This window comes from Schistocerca serialis, chromosome 6 (genome assembly GCF_023864345.2).
Source record: "Schistocerca serialis cubense isolate TAMUIC-IGC-003099 chromosome 6, iqSchSeri2.2, whole genome shotgun sequence".
Taxonomy (NCBI): domain Eukaryota; kingdom Metazoa; phylum Arthropoda; class Insecta; order Orthoptera; family Acrididae; genus Schistocerca; species Schistocerca serialis.
Window position 1 is genome coordinate 575429228 of NC_064643.1, and position 18668 is coordinate 575447895.

Consider the following 18668-nt stretch of genomic DNA (forward strand, 5'->3'; position numbering starts at 1 on the left):
TATACAGATTGAATAACATCGGGGATAGGCTACAACTCTGTCTCACTCCCTTCCCAACCACTGCTTACCTTTCATGCCCCTTAACTCATAATTGTCATCTGGTTGCTGTACAAACTGTAAATAGCCTTTTGCTCCCAGTATTTTACCCCTGCTACCTTAAAAATTTGAAAGAGCATATTTCAGTCAACATTGTCAAAAGTTTTCTCTAAGTCTACAAGTGCTAGAAATGTAGGTTTGTCTTTCCTTAATCTATCTTCTAAGATAAGTCATAGGGTCAGTGTTGACTCATATGTTCCAACATTTCTATGGAATCCAAACTGATCTTCCCTGAGGTCAGCTTCTACCAGTTTTTCCATTCATCTGTAAGGAATTTGTGTTAGTATTTTCCAGCTGTCACTTATTAAACTGATAGTTCAGTAATTTTCACATCTGTCAACACTTGCTTTCTTTGGGATTGGAATTATTATATTCTTCTTGTAGTCTGAGGGTATTTCGCCTGTCTCATAAATCTTGCTCACCAGATGGTAGAGTTTTGTCAGGATTGGTCTCCCAAGGCCGTGAGTAGTTCTAATGGAATGTTGTCTACTCACAGGGCCTTGTTTCAACTCTGGTCTTTCAGTGCTCTGTCAAACTCTTCACGCAGTATCATATCTCCCATTTCATCTTCATCTACATCCTCTTCCATTTCCATACTATTGTCCTCAAGCACATCGCCCTTGTATAGACCCTCTATATACTCCTTCCACCTTTCTGCTTTCCCTTCTTTGCTTAGAACTGGGTTTCCATCTGTGCTCTTGATATTCATACAAGTGGTTCTCTTTTCTCCAAAAGTCTCTTTGTAGGCAGTATCTATCTTACCCCTAGTGATATATGCCTCTACATCCTTACTTTTGTCCTCTAGCCATCCCTGCTTAGCCATTTTGCACTTCATTTTTGAGATGTTTGTATTCCTTTCCTGCTTCATTTACTGCATTTTTATATTTTATCCTTTTGTCAATAAAATTCAATATCTCTTCTGTTACCCAAGGATTTCTACTAGCCCTCATCTTTTTACCTACTTCATCCTCTGCTACCTGCACTATTTCATCTCTCAAAGCTACCCGTTCTTCTTCTACTATATTTCTTTCCCCCATTTTTGTCAATCGTTCCCTAATGCTCTCCCTGAAACTCTCTACAACCTCTGGTTCTTTCAGTTTATTCCGGTCCCATCTACTCAAATTCCCACCTTTTTGCAGTTTTAATGTACAGTTTATAACCAACAGATTGTGGTCAGAGTCCACATCGACCTCTGGAAATGTCTCACAAGTTAAAACCTGTTTCCTAAATCTCTGTCTTACCATTATATAATCTATCTGAAACCTTCCAGTATCTCCAGGTCTCTTCCATGTATACAACCTTCTTTCATGATTCTTGAACCAAGTGTTAGCTATGATTAAGTTGTGCCCTGTGCAAAATGCTACCAGGTGGCTTCCTCTTTCATTCCTTACTCCCATTCCATATTCACCTACTACATTTCCTTATCTTCCTTTTCCTACGATCGAGTTCCAGTCACCCATGACTATTAAATTTTTGTCTCCCTTCACTATCTGAATAATTTCTTTTATCTCATCACACATTTCATCAATTTCTTCATCATCTGTGGAGCTAGTTGGCATATACACTTGTACTACTATGGTAGGCATAGGCTTCGTATCTATCTTGGCCACAATAATGCGTTCACTATGCTGTTTGTAGTAGATTACCCAAATTCCTATTTTTTTTATTCGTTATTAAACCTACTCCTGCATCACCACTATTTGATTTTGTATTTAGAACACTTTATTCACCTGACCACAAGTCTTGTTTCTCCTGCCACTGAACTTCACTAATTCCCACTATATCTAACTTTAACCTATCCATTTCTCTTTTTAAATTTTCTAACCTACCTGCCCGATTAAGGGCACCCGGAGATCCAAATAGGGGACTATTTTACCTCTGGAATATTTTACCCAAGACGACACCATCATCATTTAACCATACAGTAAAGCTGCATGCCCTTGGGAAAAATTATGGCTGTAGTTTCCCCTTGCTTTCAGCCGTTCACAGTACCAGCACAGCAAGGCCATTTTGGTTAGTGTTACAAGGCCAGACCAGCCCATCATCCAGACTGTTGCTCCTGCAACTACTGAAAACGCTGCTACCCCTCTTCAGGAACCACACGTTTGTCTGGCCTCTCAACAGATACCTCTCCATTGTGGTTGCACCTACGGTACGGCTATCATAGTTTTTTTTTTACATCATATACTGTGTAATTTCCATAGCTAGCATGATATTAACACAAAAAACTACACATGATAAAATACTGTGGAAACAATTTACTTCACTGCATTAATTACGCATCAGGTTGTGTCCAATTATATCTTGTCTGGGTCACCAGAGAAACAACAAAGCTTGTGTGACGTGTGCCATGTGGGATGTTGCATTGTCTTGCACAAGAACAATGACTATGCTTAATTTTCCATGCCTCTTGTCCTTTATGAAATTGTGTGATGACATCAGTGTTGCCTAGTATGAATTGGCATTAATGGTTGAGCCATTTGCCATAAACTCTGAGTACACAACTCCTCACAGATGAAAAATACAGTAACCATGATATTCCCTGCTAATAGCACAACTTTGGATTTCTTCTGTGGATGTGGAGAGGTGGGTCTCCATTCCACAGATGCTCTCTCAGTTGCCGTTGTGAAATGGTGAACACATGTCTCATTGCATGTGATTATGTGGCTTATGAAATCATTGCCTTTCACAGAGTAATACTCAATGAACATTCAGTAACACTCAAGGAACCTTCAAAGTACAGGCTGCCATAAACCGCATGCTTTCTGGTGCTGCAGATGATGGAATGAGCACTGGCTATTGAGATGTGCATTTGCTGAGCAATTTCCTTGATAGTCACTCTGCGGCTGCTGCAAATCAGCTCCTTAATTTCCTGGATATTATTGTCTATGGTTGATATCAATGGCCTTCCTTCTCAATCAGTGTAACCCACCTCTGTGTGGTCTCGGTTAAATTGTTGGCACAGTTACACTACAGCTGGATGTGACATTCCATTTGATCCATTTACCACCAGAATTCCACAGTGAATTTATGTGTAATGGAAACATTTAGCCCACAAGAGTCATATTGTCCTGCTTGCTTCAACTTTGGAGTATGTTACCGCACCATTTCACTTGGACACTGTGATGCCTGTACCTCAGCAGAACTGTCTCTGCAGAAAACCTGGAATGTTTACTTTTTCCTGACAATGTACTACCATACTCTTGTTGTGCAATGATCTTAGCAAATGTAACTTCCTTTCTGAAGTCCCTACATACTAGATCTGTCTCAGGACTACCTGAAAAGCAATGACAAGATGAACAATGGGAATTACTAGAAAGACAGGAAAACTAAGAAGTAGACTGTGGACCAGACTAGAGTTGAAGACATGGTTATGGATGTAATGAAAATGAAATGGCTATGGGCAGGACATGTAATACATGGTAGATATACAAAGGAATTTGAAAGCCTATTATGTCTTTGTTTTCTTACCCAGTGCTTCATTAATAACTTTTGTTACTTCTTTTCTCATACTGTCCTTTTCTTGCTCAGTATCTTCTACTGCTTCTGCCTACTCGAGATACCAGTTTGGTCGTCTTCAATAAAGGTTTCCAGCACTGACTCCATTAAGCAAATATACTTTGTGAAATTCATAATCGGTTCATTTTTTTCTACATTTACATTTATCCTCTGCAAACCACCATGAACTGCATGCCAGACATGTAGCTTCCTACTCTTCTCCTATTTAATGAATATGTCAGTTTACGATATTACTATAAAACAATTTGATCTCATGTTGTATTCTCTAAACAATCTGGTGTCTCTTACAATCCTTAGTTTTTCATTGATTATTCCATAATTGATGATAGATCCCCTAAATCTGTGAATGTGTTTGCTATTTTTAATGTTTTAAAAACAGCCCAGTCTCTTAGAAACTTCCTATTTTTGTGTCCAGTTTTCTCTACCTTCTCCCCCATCATTCTCATTACTCCTGAGATGTGGGTAGTTTCTACTCTAACATTCAAGTCCCCTAGAAATATTATATGGTGTTTATTGTTACATTTATCTAGTACTTCTCAGACGATATTATAAAAAAAATTATGGACTTGTCAGTTTTTCTCTCTTCAGCTGCATAAGGTCTGATCACTGCCAGATTTTTCTGTCCTTCTGGATAACCAGCACTATGGTTCTGTCAATGACAGAACTATATTCTTTTACATTCTTTTTCCAGTTTTTATGGATGTAAATTGCTACACTTTTATTGGCTCTCTCTTGTGGGCTGGTCCACATCAGATAATCACTTATATATACATTCCCTTGGAATTTCTTTTGTTTTCAGCTATAGCAGCAATGTCTATGTTAATATATTTCAATAAAATTACCAATTTTTCTTTGTTTGCTAACTCTCTAAAGTTCCAGGTAGCCACTATAAGATCCATTTCTGCTTGTTCTTTTTTGTAGTTGCATTCATACTAATTGCATCTTGTCAAATTCCAAGGCTCGTTTGGACATTTACAGTGAGAAAATGCCTCTGAACATGCCATGGGCACTGTGCAGAATAAGTCTGATGGTGGAGCTGCCACACTGAGGCTTCCAGACCTGTCTGTTTCTTGTCAGGGTTGAATGCCTTATATGGACTGTACCTCTTTTAAGCTGCCATGTACTCATCTTTCATCTTCCCCTGTTAGCTACACTACATTCACAGTGTATTTCTCAGGGCTTTGCGACATTTACCTTTATGGATTTGGGAGTTTTGCGAGGTAGAAAAGTGGTGCAAAAGATCTATATGATTATTATAAAAAACTGTTTTCTCCAAATTCGTGATCACTCCAGGTTCCAAAGGGCACTAAATAACCAGAATGACAAAATAACTTTTTCATCAGCTTGTGTTCTGGTACCTGACCTAAGATTGAAACACACCACATGCACTCAAATGAAACTGTAAGACTTTAAATTAGTAGGTCCTATAAGCTTACAGACAAGCAGTTTATTATGTTGATGTAATCAAAGTAATTTGACAATAAGAATCATTATGATCAATGTTAAGTAGATATTTCAGTCTGTAAAACCTCTGATTTTTTTTCTTCCAAACTACATGACCTTGTTATGGAAGGCACCAATATCTCATTGACAACTCTGTCACCTGGAACCTCTGTAATAAGGTTTGGTCACATTAATCAGTGTACGGGAATGGGATATGATTATTGGTTGAATGCAATAACTATCCCCATTAAATTTCACATAGATATATATTTCGCAGTAAGTCCTATATGTGTACACAGCTTGTGATATAAAACAGAACTAAAAACTAACATGGAGGCTCGACACAGCAATCAGAGTCCAAAGATGGTGTTAATCATGGTCGATACAACCTATCGACGCCACACAGCCCCCCCCCCTCTCCCCCCCACTCCCCAGTACGGAGTACCACCGGTGAGGCTTTAGCAGAGCTCATGTGGGCGTTGGTAGTAGTCATGCAAGTCGGCAGGCGCACAACCGGGATTTCCATCTCAGTCGAAGCGGAGTGGGTGGTGGCAGGTCTGCCTCGTAGTTGGTTAACCAGTGAGGGAAGATGATGTGTCGACCAGCCAGAGAGCAGGCATGTGGAACGGCCTGCAGCATGGTACAGTTGTGTCTGCCCTGTATGCAGATCAAGCCGTCCGACTAGGTGAACCCACTGATTTCTGACGGGTCACACTCACGAGGGAGGGACAGGCTATACATCACACTAACATTTAACTGCCCATTGGATGGCAAGGCTGCAGTGTCTGTTAGGAGCACAAGCACACGGTCATTGAAGGTGATGATCAACATGTCGTCCACATGGTGTGGTGGCATGTTGCAGCACAGGTTGAATGTGGAAGAGCGGGTCTCTGCAGACAGTGAAGTGGCAGCAAAATCCACACATGGGATGGATAGTGACATGCCTGGAAAACCTGCAAATCATGGGTTGGAGAAAACAGCACCGTGGGATGAGACAGTGCATTTTTAGGCTCCGTGGCGGAAAAGTCATCAGGAGGGTCCGACTGAGATGGCAGAGGGGCGTTGGAGTCCATGAAAGCAGGTTTGAGCCTGTGCAATGAAACAGTTTGAGGATGATCTTTAACCATAATGTCGAACGTTGTCTCACCCTGCTGGAGTGCTTTAAAGGGGCCGACGTAGGGTGATTGCAGGGCTTGTCTAACAGAATCATCCCTGAGCATAACATGTGAGCACATGTTGAGTGCAGTTGGCACGTAAGTGTCTGGCGGGGAATGGCTGATAGGCGGGTGTAGACGTGCATGTTTGAAGTGAGTGCGCATACGTGTGCGACTAATGAAATCTAGGGACGGGGGAAAATCCTCAGGTGCCTGAGGCAGGATAAGTTTCCCTGGTAGGACTGGGTTCTCCCTGAAAACAAATTCAGAGATGGTTCCCTGTAAGTCTGGTTTCAAGGTAAAATGGAGATCGAGTAACGCCCATGGAAGCACCTCAGACCAGACCAGAGGCATTTGTGGACAGTTTTGAGGATGCGGTGCCATCGTTCAACTAACCCATTGCTTTGTGGGTGGTAGGCTGTTGTACTAACTTTTTTAATGCTGCAGATGTTACATAAAATGGTGAACAGGGCAGACTCAAACTGCTGACCTTGTTTGGTTGTGATGATGGTGGTGGTCGGACAACTGATCCTGGAAATCCATGAGGAGACGAAACCCTTGTCCACGGTTTCAGCGGTGATGTTGGGTAAAGAAACAGCTTCCACCCAGCGAGACATGCAAGCAATTGTGGAGAGAATATATCTGTGACTCTCCGACATTGGTAGTGGACCAATAAGGTTGATATGTATGAAATCATCCTTGCAGAATGTCGAACTTGCCTAGTGGAGGGGTGGTGTGGCGGCCAATTTTGTTGCATTGACAGGGGACGCAGCTGCGTGCCCAGGTCTGACAGTCCCATTTAATATTTTTCCAAATGATATGAACTGTGTAGTGGCATGGACAACAGGGTGAGTGAGGTTATGTAAGGCGTCAAAGGCTTGCCGGTGAAATGTGGGTGGGAGCAACGGCTGCAAGACGCCAGTAGAAGAATTGCACCACACTGCATCCATAATGCCGGGGAACTTGGCTTTGGTAAACACAAGAGATGTTTGAGGATCTGTGAGGAGAGCTTGAGATTCCTCGTCGGAGTCCTGGAGAGTGGCCAGGTTGGATAAGTCAGTGATGCGTGAGACACGAGAAAAAATCAGTGGGGATGTTTTCTGTGCCTTTGATGTAGCGAACGTCTGTTGCGCATTGAGAGACTAAATCAGAGTGGTGGAAATGCCAAGGGGGTGGGTCCTCGGGAGGGTTGCAGAAAGCATCTGCTAGTGGTTTATGATTGGTGAGGATGAAGAAAGAGTGGCCCTCGACATTGGGGCAAAAGCATTTGATGGTTTCACAGACTGCCAGAATTTCCCTATTAAAATCGGAATATTTCTTCTGAGCTGTAGACAGTTTTTTAGAGAAGAAATGAAGGGGAGAAACTGTGTCGCCCTTGCATTGCTGTAGTAATGCCCCCACTGCAATGTCGCTGGCGTCCATAGTGATGAACAACTCGGCCGACGGGTTGGGATGGGTGAGGGTCACGGCGCTAGCTAAGGAGGATTTTAGAGCCTTGAAGGCTTCCAGCATAGGTTGCCCCCCTTCTAACAGCCGTGTACCGCAAGTCTCTAGAGGAATGGAGGGCTCCAAATGATTGGAAAAGAGCACAGGTAGTCCCTGTCTTCAAGAAGGGTCGTCGAGCAGATGCGCAAAACTATAGACCTATATCTCTGACGTCGATCTGTTGTAGAATTTTAGAACATGTTTTTTGCTCGAGTATCATGTCGTTTTTGGAAACCCAGAATCTACTATGTAGGAATCAACATGGATTCCGGAAACAGCGATCGTGTGAGACCCAACTCGCTTTATTTGTTCATGAGACCCAGAAAATATTAGATACAGGCTTCCAGGTAGATGCTATTTTTCTTGACTTCCGGAAGGCGTTCAATACAGTTCCGCACTGTCGCCTGATAAACAATGTAAGAGCCTACGGAATATCAGACCAGCTGTGTGGCTGGATTGAAGAGTTTTTAGCAAACAGAACACAGCATGTTGTTATCAATGGAAAGACATCTACAGACGTTAAAGTAACCTCTGGCGTGCCACAGGGGAGTGTTATAGGACCATTGCTTTTCACAATATATATAAATGACCTAGTAGATAGTGTCGGAAGTTCCATGCGGCTTTTCGCGGATGATGCTGTAGTATACAGAGAAGTTGTAGCATTAGAAAATTGTAGTGAAATGCAGGAAGATCTGCAGCGGATAGGCACTTGGTGCAGGGAGTGGCAACTGTCCCTTAACATAGACAAATGTAATGTATTGCGAATACATAGAAAGAAGGATCCTTTATTGTATGACTATATGATAGCGGAACAAACACTGGTAGCAGTTACTTCTGTAAAATATCTGGGAGTATGTGTGCGGAACGATTTGAAGTGGAATGATCATATAAAATTAATTGTTGGTAAGGTGGGTACCAGCTTGAGATTCATTGGGAGAGTGCTTAGAAAATGTAGTCCATCAACAAAGGAGGTGGCTTACAAAACACTCGTTCGACCTATACTTGAGTATTGCTCATCAGTGTGGGATCTGTACCAGATCGGTTTGACGGAGGAGATAGAGAAGATCCAAAGAAGAGCGGCGCGTTTCGTAACAGGGTTATTTGGTAACCATGATAGCGTTACGGAGATGTTTAATAAACTCAAGTGGCAGACTCTGCAAGAGAGGCGCTCTGCATCGCGGTGTAGCTTGCTCGCCAGGTTTCGAGAGGGTGCGTTTCTGGATGAGGTATCGAATATATTGCTTCCCCCTACTTATACCTCCCGAGGACATCACGAATGTAAAATTAGAGAGATTAGAGCGCGCACGGAGGTTTTCAGACAGTCGTTCTTCCCGCGAACCATACGCGACTGGAACAGGAAAGGGAGGTAATGACAGTGGCACGTAAAGTGCCCTCCGCCACACACCGTTGGGTGGCTTGCGGAGTATAAATGTAGATGTAGATGTAGGTTCAGTCCAACAACCTGGTTTAAGGCCTGAAGTCTGTTTGTCCGACATCGAGTCTGTCAGCGGGGCATGCACAGCGGCGGCAGAAGGCAGATGTCAACGGTAATAATTTATTGTACCTAAGAAACGTTGGAGTTCTGTGTAAGAAGCTGGAGGCGGCAGTGACATGATGGCCTGCATGCGGGATTTAGAAGGCTGTATTCCATCTGTGGAGACGGTGTAACCCAAAAATGTGACAGAGGACTGGCGCAATTGGAATTTGTCCTTGTTGACCTCGATGCTGTTGGAGTTCAAGGTCTGGAGGACCTTGTAAAAATGATTTTCGTGTTCCTCAGCTGAGTTGCTGAAAATGAGCATATCATCCAGATATGCAAAGCAAAGCTCGAACTATCGTAAGATTGAGTTGATGAAACGCGACGTTTGTGCCACATTTTTCAGGCCAAATGGCATGAAGTTGTATTGGAACAAACCGAGCAGCGTGATAATAGCTGTCTTTGGAATGTCTTCCAGTGCTACAGGAATCTGGTGACAGGCACTTTTACAGTCAATCACACTGATGATTGTGGCGCCCAATAATATATGAGTGAAATCGTTTATGTTCGGCACGGGGTAGTTGTCCATGACGATACGAGCATTTAAGCATCTGTAATCAATGCACATTTGAAAAGAACCATCATGTTCGGGGATGAGGTGAATTGGTGAGTACCAGTTGCTGTCCGACAGTTGTAGAACACCTGCCTCCAAAAGTTCGTTAATTTGCTGCTGGGCCACGTGCAACTTAATGGGGTTGAGGCATCTAACCCTGTGCCTAATAGGAGGGCTGGCAGTGATAATTATCTTGTGAGTCATTCCGTCAGTGATGGAAGAAACTGAGAACTGCACATGAGAAACTGAGAGCTGCACATGAGACTGAGTAACGTCTTGACGTGAAGTTTTTGGACGAGTGGGGCTCAACGAGGCATAACCATTAGCACAGTTGGGAAAAGGCAGTACGAAAGTCAAGTGCCTATTACGTGAGCGTGGCATGTGCTTATTTGGAGAGGTCCCGTGCGCGTGCAGCATGGAGTGGGTCGCGATGCGCAGCGACTGTCTGTTGTCAACCTTGCCTTTGGTAACTGGCACGGGCGAGAGAGGCATTGGCATCGTTCAGGGAACAGCAATGGCCGCTAAGTCACATGGTTGGCACGCGAGAGAGGGGGAATGTTTATCAACACGCGGGGCGGCTGCCTGCACAGTGGGTATGGTCGTATCGCACGTGTGACTGTCATTAGAAGCACTGTTTGAAACACATGGCACTGAACGTGGCGAGCACATCGGGGTTGCGGTGTCTACGGGACATGAATCTTCACATGCAATTAATGTTTTTGGACTAACTCTCTGAGTGTCCAAGCTGGTGTCTGGTGGAGAAACAAGGTTAGGTGGCGGCACTGTGGACTGCAGTTTCAGCAGCGAGGTATGAGCCGCAATGAGCTCATTGTAAGTGTGTGCTATTCGCTGTTTCAGCTCATCATTTTCTGAGTAGATTTGTGCCTCCAAGTCATATTCTGACAGTAGGTTAGTGACGCAGGTCACAGTGTCACCCGCAAGGGCGGAGTACTCACATACTAACTCACATGTCATGAGAGAAACAGAATGTGGAACATGTTCGAGAGCACAGCATCTGAGTGTTAGTGGGATGGTGCAGCCCCAGGCCCTGAACCACGTTCGGAGAGAGTTTGTAATGAGATGTAAAGTCCATACCGAGAATTGGATCATTGATGTCGGCAATGTAGAAAGTCCACGGAAAACACAGAGGAGGAGATAGATGCACTGCAACTTTGACAGAGCCTGATGTTTGTAACATTGATGCATTGTAGCTCGCAGAAGTGACCTCATCAGTGGAAAGACGGGGGGAGCTCATCGATGTAGGTATGATAGACACATCAGCACCAGTGTCAACTAAAACGAGCTGTGACAAAATGTCAGTCACCTATAAACGACCACTCGGCTGGGCGGACGAATGGACAGAGTGCAATGTAGGGGGACACCTTTGAAGTTCCCTGCAGGACTCGGCATCTTTTAGGTCCTGCAGTCAGCTTGGATGCTGGCAAGGTAACCGGCACTTTTTAGTATTACTCCTGAAAACCTTGTGGTACCAGCAGTACGAATGAGCCGGATGTGGTGGTGGTGGTGACTGCGGCAGTGAAGGAGGCTTGTCCTCGTCGATTTGTTCTGGTGTGTATACCGGCACATATGGTGCGTGGGCGATCCTGGAATGTTCAGACAGTGGAGAGAGTGAGCAGATACTGCCAGGTGGTGTAGAAAGCATGGATGTGGAGTGAGCTCTGCCTCTGCCAGCAGAGGCACGCTCTTAAGTGAACATGGAGAGTTGTGCACACTAAAATGTTCTTGATTAATCTGCCAATGAGGCAAAACCGAAACAGGTCACAGTTGATAGTGGCTGGGCGCATTTTGCAATAATGGCGGTGCTTCACACAACACGACAGTAACAGTGGTTGCGGTCCATTGAGAGTCAAAGAATGTGTGTGAATGTAGATCACTTTGAGCATTATACAATTGATCAGTAGGTACACAGTTCTGATTATTACTCACTTCACACTTCACATGTTGGCGAGCACAGTCCGGTGACGCAAAACCCGAGTCCATTGTTTGTGTTAGCGATGTAGCACCCGGCCGTTGTAGAGTAACAGAGTTTGAAGTTAACATGGCTGGAGATCGTGAATCACTGTGAATTAATGTTGGCAAAGGAATGAAGACGTCCGGCGATCATTGTTGTGCTTCCAAATCTTCAAGCAAAGCATTCGGTGAGGTAGCCATGGCTTCGTGGGTATAACCTGTTGATTTACAACACCTGGTGCGGGAGTCGCAGAAGACGTAGAAACTTCGGGGTCACCAGTATGGGAACGGGATACGATTATCATTTGAATCCAATAACTACCCCCATTAAATTCCACATAGAGATATATTTCGCAGTAAGTCATATATGTGTACACAGCTTGCGATACAGAACAGAACTAAAAACTTACATGGAGGTTCGGCAGAGCAATCAGAGTCCAAAGATGGTGTTAATCGTGGTCGATATGACCTATTGATGCCACAACTGCAATGTTGTGCAAGCTGATGATTGTTCAGTGTTCTCCTACTCTATGAAATGTCTGACATCTTTGTCTACTGTTGCCTGCTTGGCAAGAGGCATAGGATAGGGTCTCTGAGATGGAAAGGCTCATGCGGCTTATGCTTGTATTTGAGTTTTCTAGCACTTCCTTCAAAAATATCTTGACATTCCACAAAATGTTTTTACAATTCAGTCATCACAGAAAGATAATCAACTTTATCTATCTTGCTTAAAACAGCATTGGGCACGTTACTTTTGCACTCACTGGTGACATGCTTGTTTCTCTGTGTACCATAATAAAATCCTAATGCTTTAAATCTAATGTGTAATTTGATTCCTCAATATTTAACACTTGCACTTATTCCGTTGTCACATTACACTAACATGTTGAACTACTTACTCCCATCATAGTTATAATAAGATATCTTGAGAATTTTAAGGCCAAGTATACATCAGTTTTACTTACTGAGTAACTCCTTCAATGCTGGATACTGCTGTTAGAGAGAACATAAATCCCTCCTTTGTAACTCCATTGAAAGTAATTCTCCTGTGTTGCCAAACTGCAGGGTTGAGACCCCAGTGATGTTTATTAAGACTCTGCATATGGATTTCATGCAAATTACCTTCCTCTGTCTCCACAGTTCCAAAAACCATTCCCCACTGCTCATAGCCATCACCTAGTTCATCCCTGTGGATAGTACAAACATTACATTAGGTCTTACATTAACATTAGCTCTGCCTGAATAATCAAAACTTTTTAAGCTGAGAGACAGACTGTATGAGCATTTGTTTTTAATTTCATAAACATCTTTCACAATATTACTGCATGCTGTGTGTCATCTGTTGTGCTGTGGTGGTTAGAAATGCCACCTGGGGACATGCATGTCACTGGCTCTATTACCTCCTCCTTCAGTTATTTATTTCTTAACATTGTGATTTCTAGAAGGTTCTGGGACTTACATATTTATGAAATATAGGAATATGCTAGAACTTTCTCTAGTGATGAAGTAATTTGAGATATATGTGTACTTCCCAAATGTGCTCAACGAATTTATTTTCAGTGTGAAGTATTAGATCTTTTTGATAATCCTCTCTCATAACTGGTAATCAATTTTGGCACCTATGTCATATAGTTTGGTGGAGATGCAGGGTGTCTCAAAGAAAGACATCGTCTTGACTCTGATAAGGCTGTGCAAGAAACATACCTTCAAAGGCAGGCTGCAGTACAGACAGTATATTCCTCCCATGGTCTGGATTGTCAAAGTACTATTGGATTCAAAAGCATCACTGTGTCAGTTGTATGCCAAACAATGGAAATTCTAGGTAAGAATATCAACAATGTAAGGAAAAGATAGATTGCTACTAAGTATAAAGATGACACATGAAGTTACACACAGGCACAATTAAATTAGCTTTTGGCCACAGGCTTTGTCAAAAAAAGAAAGAAAAAGAGAAACATTCAGTCAAGCAAGCACACCTCACACACTTTTGACCTCTATCTCTGACAGCCTGGATTGGCATTTTGGTCTGAGCTGCCACAGATGGTGGAGTTGTGTGTGTGTGAGATGTGCTTGCTTGTGTGAATGAATGTGTATGTGTTTCTCTTTCTGCTTCTGACAAAGGCTGTAACCAAAAGCAAACGCAAACTGTGTCAATGGCAAGCATGGCCACGTTCAGTTGTCTGTTTGCAAAAGAGCAAGTTCCAACAAGCACTCTGTGTGTAATGTAAATGCAATTTTTTCAAAGCCCAACACTGCAGAGCAATATGTAATGAAATAAGTATGTGAGGACTGTGGTAGGGAATGTGAATAGTTGACTTAGGTTGATTGGGAGAACTTTAGGAAAGTGTGGTTCTTCTGTAAAGAAGACAGCATTTAGTATGCTTGTGTGACCTATTCTTGAGTAGTGCTTGAGTGTTTGGGATCTGCACCAGGTTGGATCCAAGTAAGAAATGGAAGCAAAACAGAGGCAGGCTGCTAAATTTCTTACTGGTAGATTCAAATAACAAGCAAGTGTTTCAGAGCTGCTTCGGGGGCTCAAATGGGAATCCCTGGAAGGAAGGTGATGATCTTTTTGAAGAACACTATTGAGAAAATTTAGAGAACCAGCATTTGAAGCTGACTGCAGAGCAATTGTCCTGTCATCAACATACATTTCATGTAAGGACCATAAAGACAAGATACAAGAAATTACGGCCTATATGGAGGCAGACACACAGTTGTTTTTCCCTCACTCTATCTGTGAGTGGAACAGCAAAAGAAACGGCTAATAGTGGTACAGGGCACCCTCTGCCAAGCACCACACAGTGCCTTGTGAAGTATGCATGTAGATGTGGTGATGTGGCTGTAGTGATTCTACAGTTGATCAGTGCAAATCAACTGAAACAGCAAGGAAGACACACACTTATTCCATCCAGTGCCACACTTATAAATTGTTTGTCACTTTGCAGATTGCTACAGCCAAAATACATATTCAATTTGGCATTGCTGTGTCCATGACCTCTTTTGAACAGAGACACATATGAACTGTAAGGTAAGCCAAAGCTATGTGGATATGACATTCCTATAATAAGCATTTGCAGCCTACCTGCCACATTTCATAATCTTATAAAAACAGTTTTGAGCCCACATGAAAGTGAAAATTTTTTGGTATTGACTCATTTGAGCTGTTTAATTTGCACACCCAAGAACTGTTAACTCCTCTATGCCTGCTGCCAGGGTACCTGAATTTTGTGCTGAATTTAGTGACTTTTTCAAGGTGTGCTAGGCAAAGCTAATAGTTTCAAGGATCACATTACCATGAAAGACAATTAGCAGCCATAGTTTTGCTGAGTGTGACCATCCCTCATGCTGTTAGAGATCAAGTGGCTTAGGAACTCTCATCTTGGCAGAACAATGGTGTGGTTTCCCTGGTAGTAGTCAGTCAGTGGGAATCTGCTTTGGTGATTATTATGAAACCATCAGGAAAATTATGCTTATGTGTAGATTTCAAGGCAAAGGTAAATCCACAGACCATGACTGACTCATTTCCTTTACTATGGCCTGAGGAGTTCATGAACAAGCTAACTGCCATTGCTTATTTTCCAAGATGGATCTTCACAACACTTATTTGCAGCTTCCCTTGGATGAACAGTAGCAATGACCTTTTGTTATAAACATCCACATGGAGTATTCAACTTTTTGGGATTGTCCTTTGGTAGTGCAACTGCACCTGCATTTTTTCAGAATTAATTACAACAGTTGACTGCTGCAGTTCCTATTTGTACAACATCATAGTTGAAGGTTGTACTCTCAATGTACATCTTTCTAATTTCAGGAAATTATTTCAGCTACTCTTAGATGCTGGGTTAAAGTGTTATAAGACCAAGTGCTCCTTGTAATATTTGGGACATGTTATCAACAGTCAGAGTATCCACTGCTCACAGGAACACTTAACTGCCATCAGGGACCTTCCAGCTCATCAAAATGTCAATGAGCTTGGATAAACTCACTTATTATATTCGTTTCATCCCATACACTGTGGAGATTTCAGCTCCACTTCATCATCTTCGATGAAAAAACGTTCCGTTTGAGTAGACTAGGGAGTGTCAAACTGCATTTCGGAAACTGAAGGATGCTTTACTAAGTGATTGGTACATTTTAATCCCAATAAATCAGTCATGCTAGCAGTTGACACATCCTCTTAAAGGACTGGTACTGTTCTCTCATGCATAGTTGATCATTAGACAGGCCAATAGGCTATCTTCCTGTATTAAAAATATGGTTTGCGCTGCTGTGCTTCTGACTGACAGTAACATTCAAAGTGCATTTACACTCAATATTCTCACAATATATCTATTATTTTTATGTAATTAAGGCTTAAAAATCATTAAATATCAAGATTTGGTCAAATGATCAAAAATGCTCCGTTATTGGCTGCTGCTCTGGTGATTTCACAAACTAGGAGTAAGTCAAAGTTATATGAGTGTTACAGGAGTGTCAGCCAAAATTATTTTCTGCAAACAATTTAGCTATTTAGTGATGGAAAATGCAGTTACAATTTTTAAGTAAGAATAGGAAAGAATTTTGCGAACCCTGATAATGAAAACCTTGGGAAAGTTGATGCACTCATGTTCCATCAATTTAGAGCAGCAATCTGTGCAATGTAGGATATTCTTTTCCCTGCTCCCTGCAGCACCATTAAACTCGCTCAAAGCTAAGGAACTGTAGAACTTTTCCAAATGGGTCACAGTATTATAATTAGATTGTCAGTCATGAGCTATGACCCACAGCACAATAAAATTATTCTTGGCAAACCTTAGTGCTGATCTTGCACAGAAGACACTCAGCAGAGATCCTGTTTTGATGAAGATCTCAGTGGCACAATAGATAGCTCGTCTGACTGGTGATAGTGAGGTCACATCTTTGAATCCTGGTAGAGTCATACAATTTTAACAGTTTTACACAAAATATGAATATAGCATTAGCAGGAACAGATTGTAGCAGTTGTTTCGATGGTGGGATGTTAGTCTGAGAAATGGGCAACAGAGGATAAATGCATTTACTTTGTGAACAAAAAATTCACTTTTTTGGAAAAGTATTGCTAATGATGAGGTACCACCATGCACCCACAGAACAGCAAGGTTTATGACAGAGAGATTTTCTATACAGAGAGATATAAAGGTTGTACAGTATGCAGGTAACTTAGATGTAAGATCTATCATGTTTGTAAGTGTAAACTAATGGCAGTATCTGAAGCAGACTTACTTTATCTTTATGTAACATGGGAGCAAGCTTTAGTCCTCTTTTTCTTGTCCTTCCACTCCCAGTCATGCAATAGCAAATTTATGGTGGAGCTCTTGCATGGATGCAACTCTCATGACACTGCCTCAGTTGCTGCATCCTCCACACCAGTCAGCTCTTCTACCACAGAACTCTTAAGTTTAATTTGCATGATTTGGTCTTATTCAGAGTTTTTAGCAGACACAAACAGGATCTGTTTTGAACAAGTCAAAAGACATTCCAAACCTTGTCTGCACACAATAAAATGTGGCTGCAGTTCACCAGGCAAAGCTTCAGATCCTACCAAATCAATTTGATTCCTGTCATAAGAGACCAGCAGTGTATCACATTGATCATACAGATGAATACTCCACCTGGATCTGGACATGCATCTCTACTGAGTGTCTGTTGTTCATGCATTAAAACCAGCAGATGCTCCTCAGTGTCTCCAGTTTTGTGAGTGGTTGTTCACTCAGATAACAATCAGTGGCTTGGACTGAATCTGTTCTTTAGGTCTGATGAAGCCTGGTTTCACCTGAGTGGTTATGTCAACTGTTGGAAACACAGGTTCTGGGCTATGAAGATTCCACATAACTTCCAAGAAACACCACTGCAAGATCAGAAAGTTGGGGTTTGGTGTGCAGTGTCTGCATGCTACATTATTGTCCCATCTTCTTTCATCAGATGCTGACTTCAGTATGTTTTATTGCCAGAATTTCGAAAGCATTTGTAACAGCATTAATGGAGGATGAAAAGACTTACAGTTACTTCCAACAGGATGGAGCAACTCCACTTACAGCCGGCAGAACCCTGGAGCACATTTACACAATCTTCACTTCTGGCAGGATTGTTAGCAGAGGTCAATCTGGTCACAGCCCTAGTTGGCTACCCAGGTCATGTGATCAACATTGTGCAATTACTTTGTGTGGGGAGCCCCCAAGTTTCAGTTATATTGCAACAACTCTCATAGTCTTCAAGAACTGCAGCAGAAACTTTTTGATAAGATTGCAGCAATTCCAGCTGTCCAGCTTCGACCAACCTTCAGCAATTTGTTGACCAGAGACCAAAACTGCCAAGAGATGAATGGTGATCACACTCAACATTTGCTATAGTCAGGTTAGTACTGTTTTCCTTCCTCTGCTGTGTTTCTTCATACTCTAGAACTCTGTTCTTTGAGCAACTTTTATTTGCTCCATCCTGTATGTTGTACAGGGGCCCACTGAACTGCCTAAGTGCCTTAAAAGTCAGCTTCATTTTTGTGGGCTACTTGATCCTGCTACGGGTTTTTCGTTTGTAGAATCAGGGCCCATGAGGACTCTGCAGCCTCAGCTGCCTTTGCCTCCCACAGGTCCTGCACCACCAGTGCCGAGCATGGAGTCAATGGATGTTGATGCAGTGCTGTTACCATCACTACAGCACTAGCAGCCCTAGCCCTGCTGCCCTCCAGTTGACCACCGTAGACCTTCCAACCCCTGCTGTGCCTTCACCAATGGAGAGAGATGCTCCATCTCTGTGTGTAGGTGCACACCCTATGGCTGGTTTTTCAGCTGATGTTTCCAGACAGGTGAATGGGATGTGGGTAGGAACTTGCCATCAGCTGAAGTTCTGGCTCCTGCCTCATCAGTGGTACCTGGACCTACCTGTTGCCTCC

The 18668-nt window shown here is 42.6% G+C and overlaps 1 protein-coding gene across 1 annotated transcript in view; it reads right to left on the minus strand.

Annotated features, from left to right (window-relative positions):
* Nucleotides 1-18668, minus strand: part of LOC126484991 (putative phosphoenolpyruvate synthase) — a 317801-nt gene that overhangs the window by 245549 nt on the left and 53584 nt on the right. The window contains exon 6 of the mRNA XM_050108598.1: nt 12724-12945. Within this exon, the coding sequence (XP_049964555.1) occupies nt 12724-12945 (222 nt within the window). The remainder of the gene's footprint in view (nt 1-12723; nt 12946-18668) is intronic.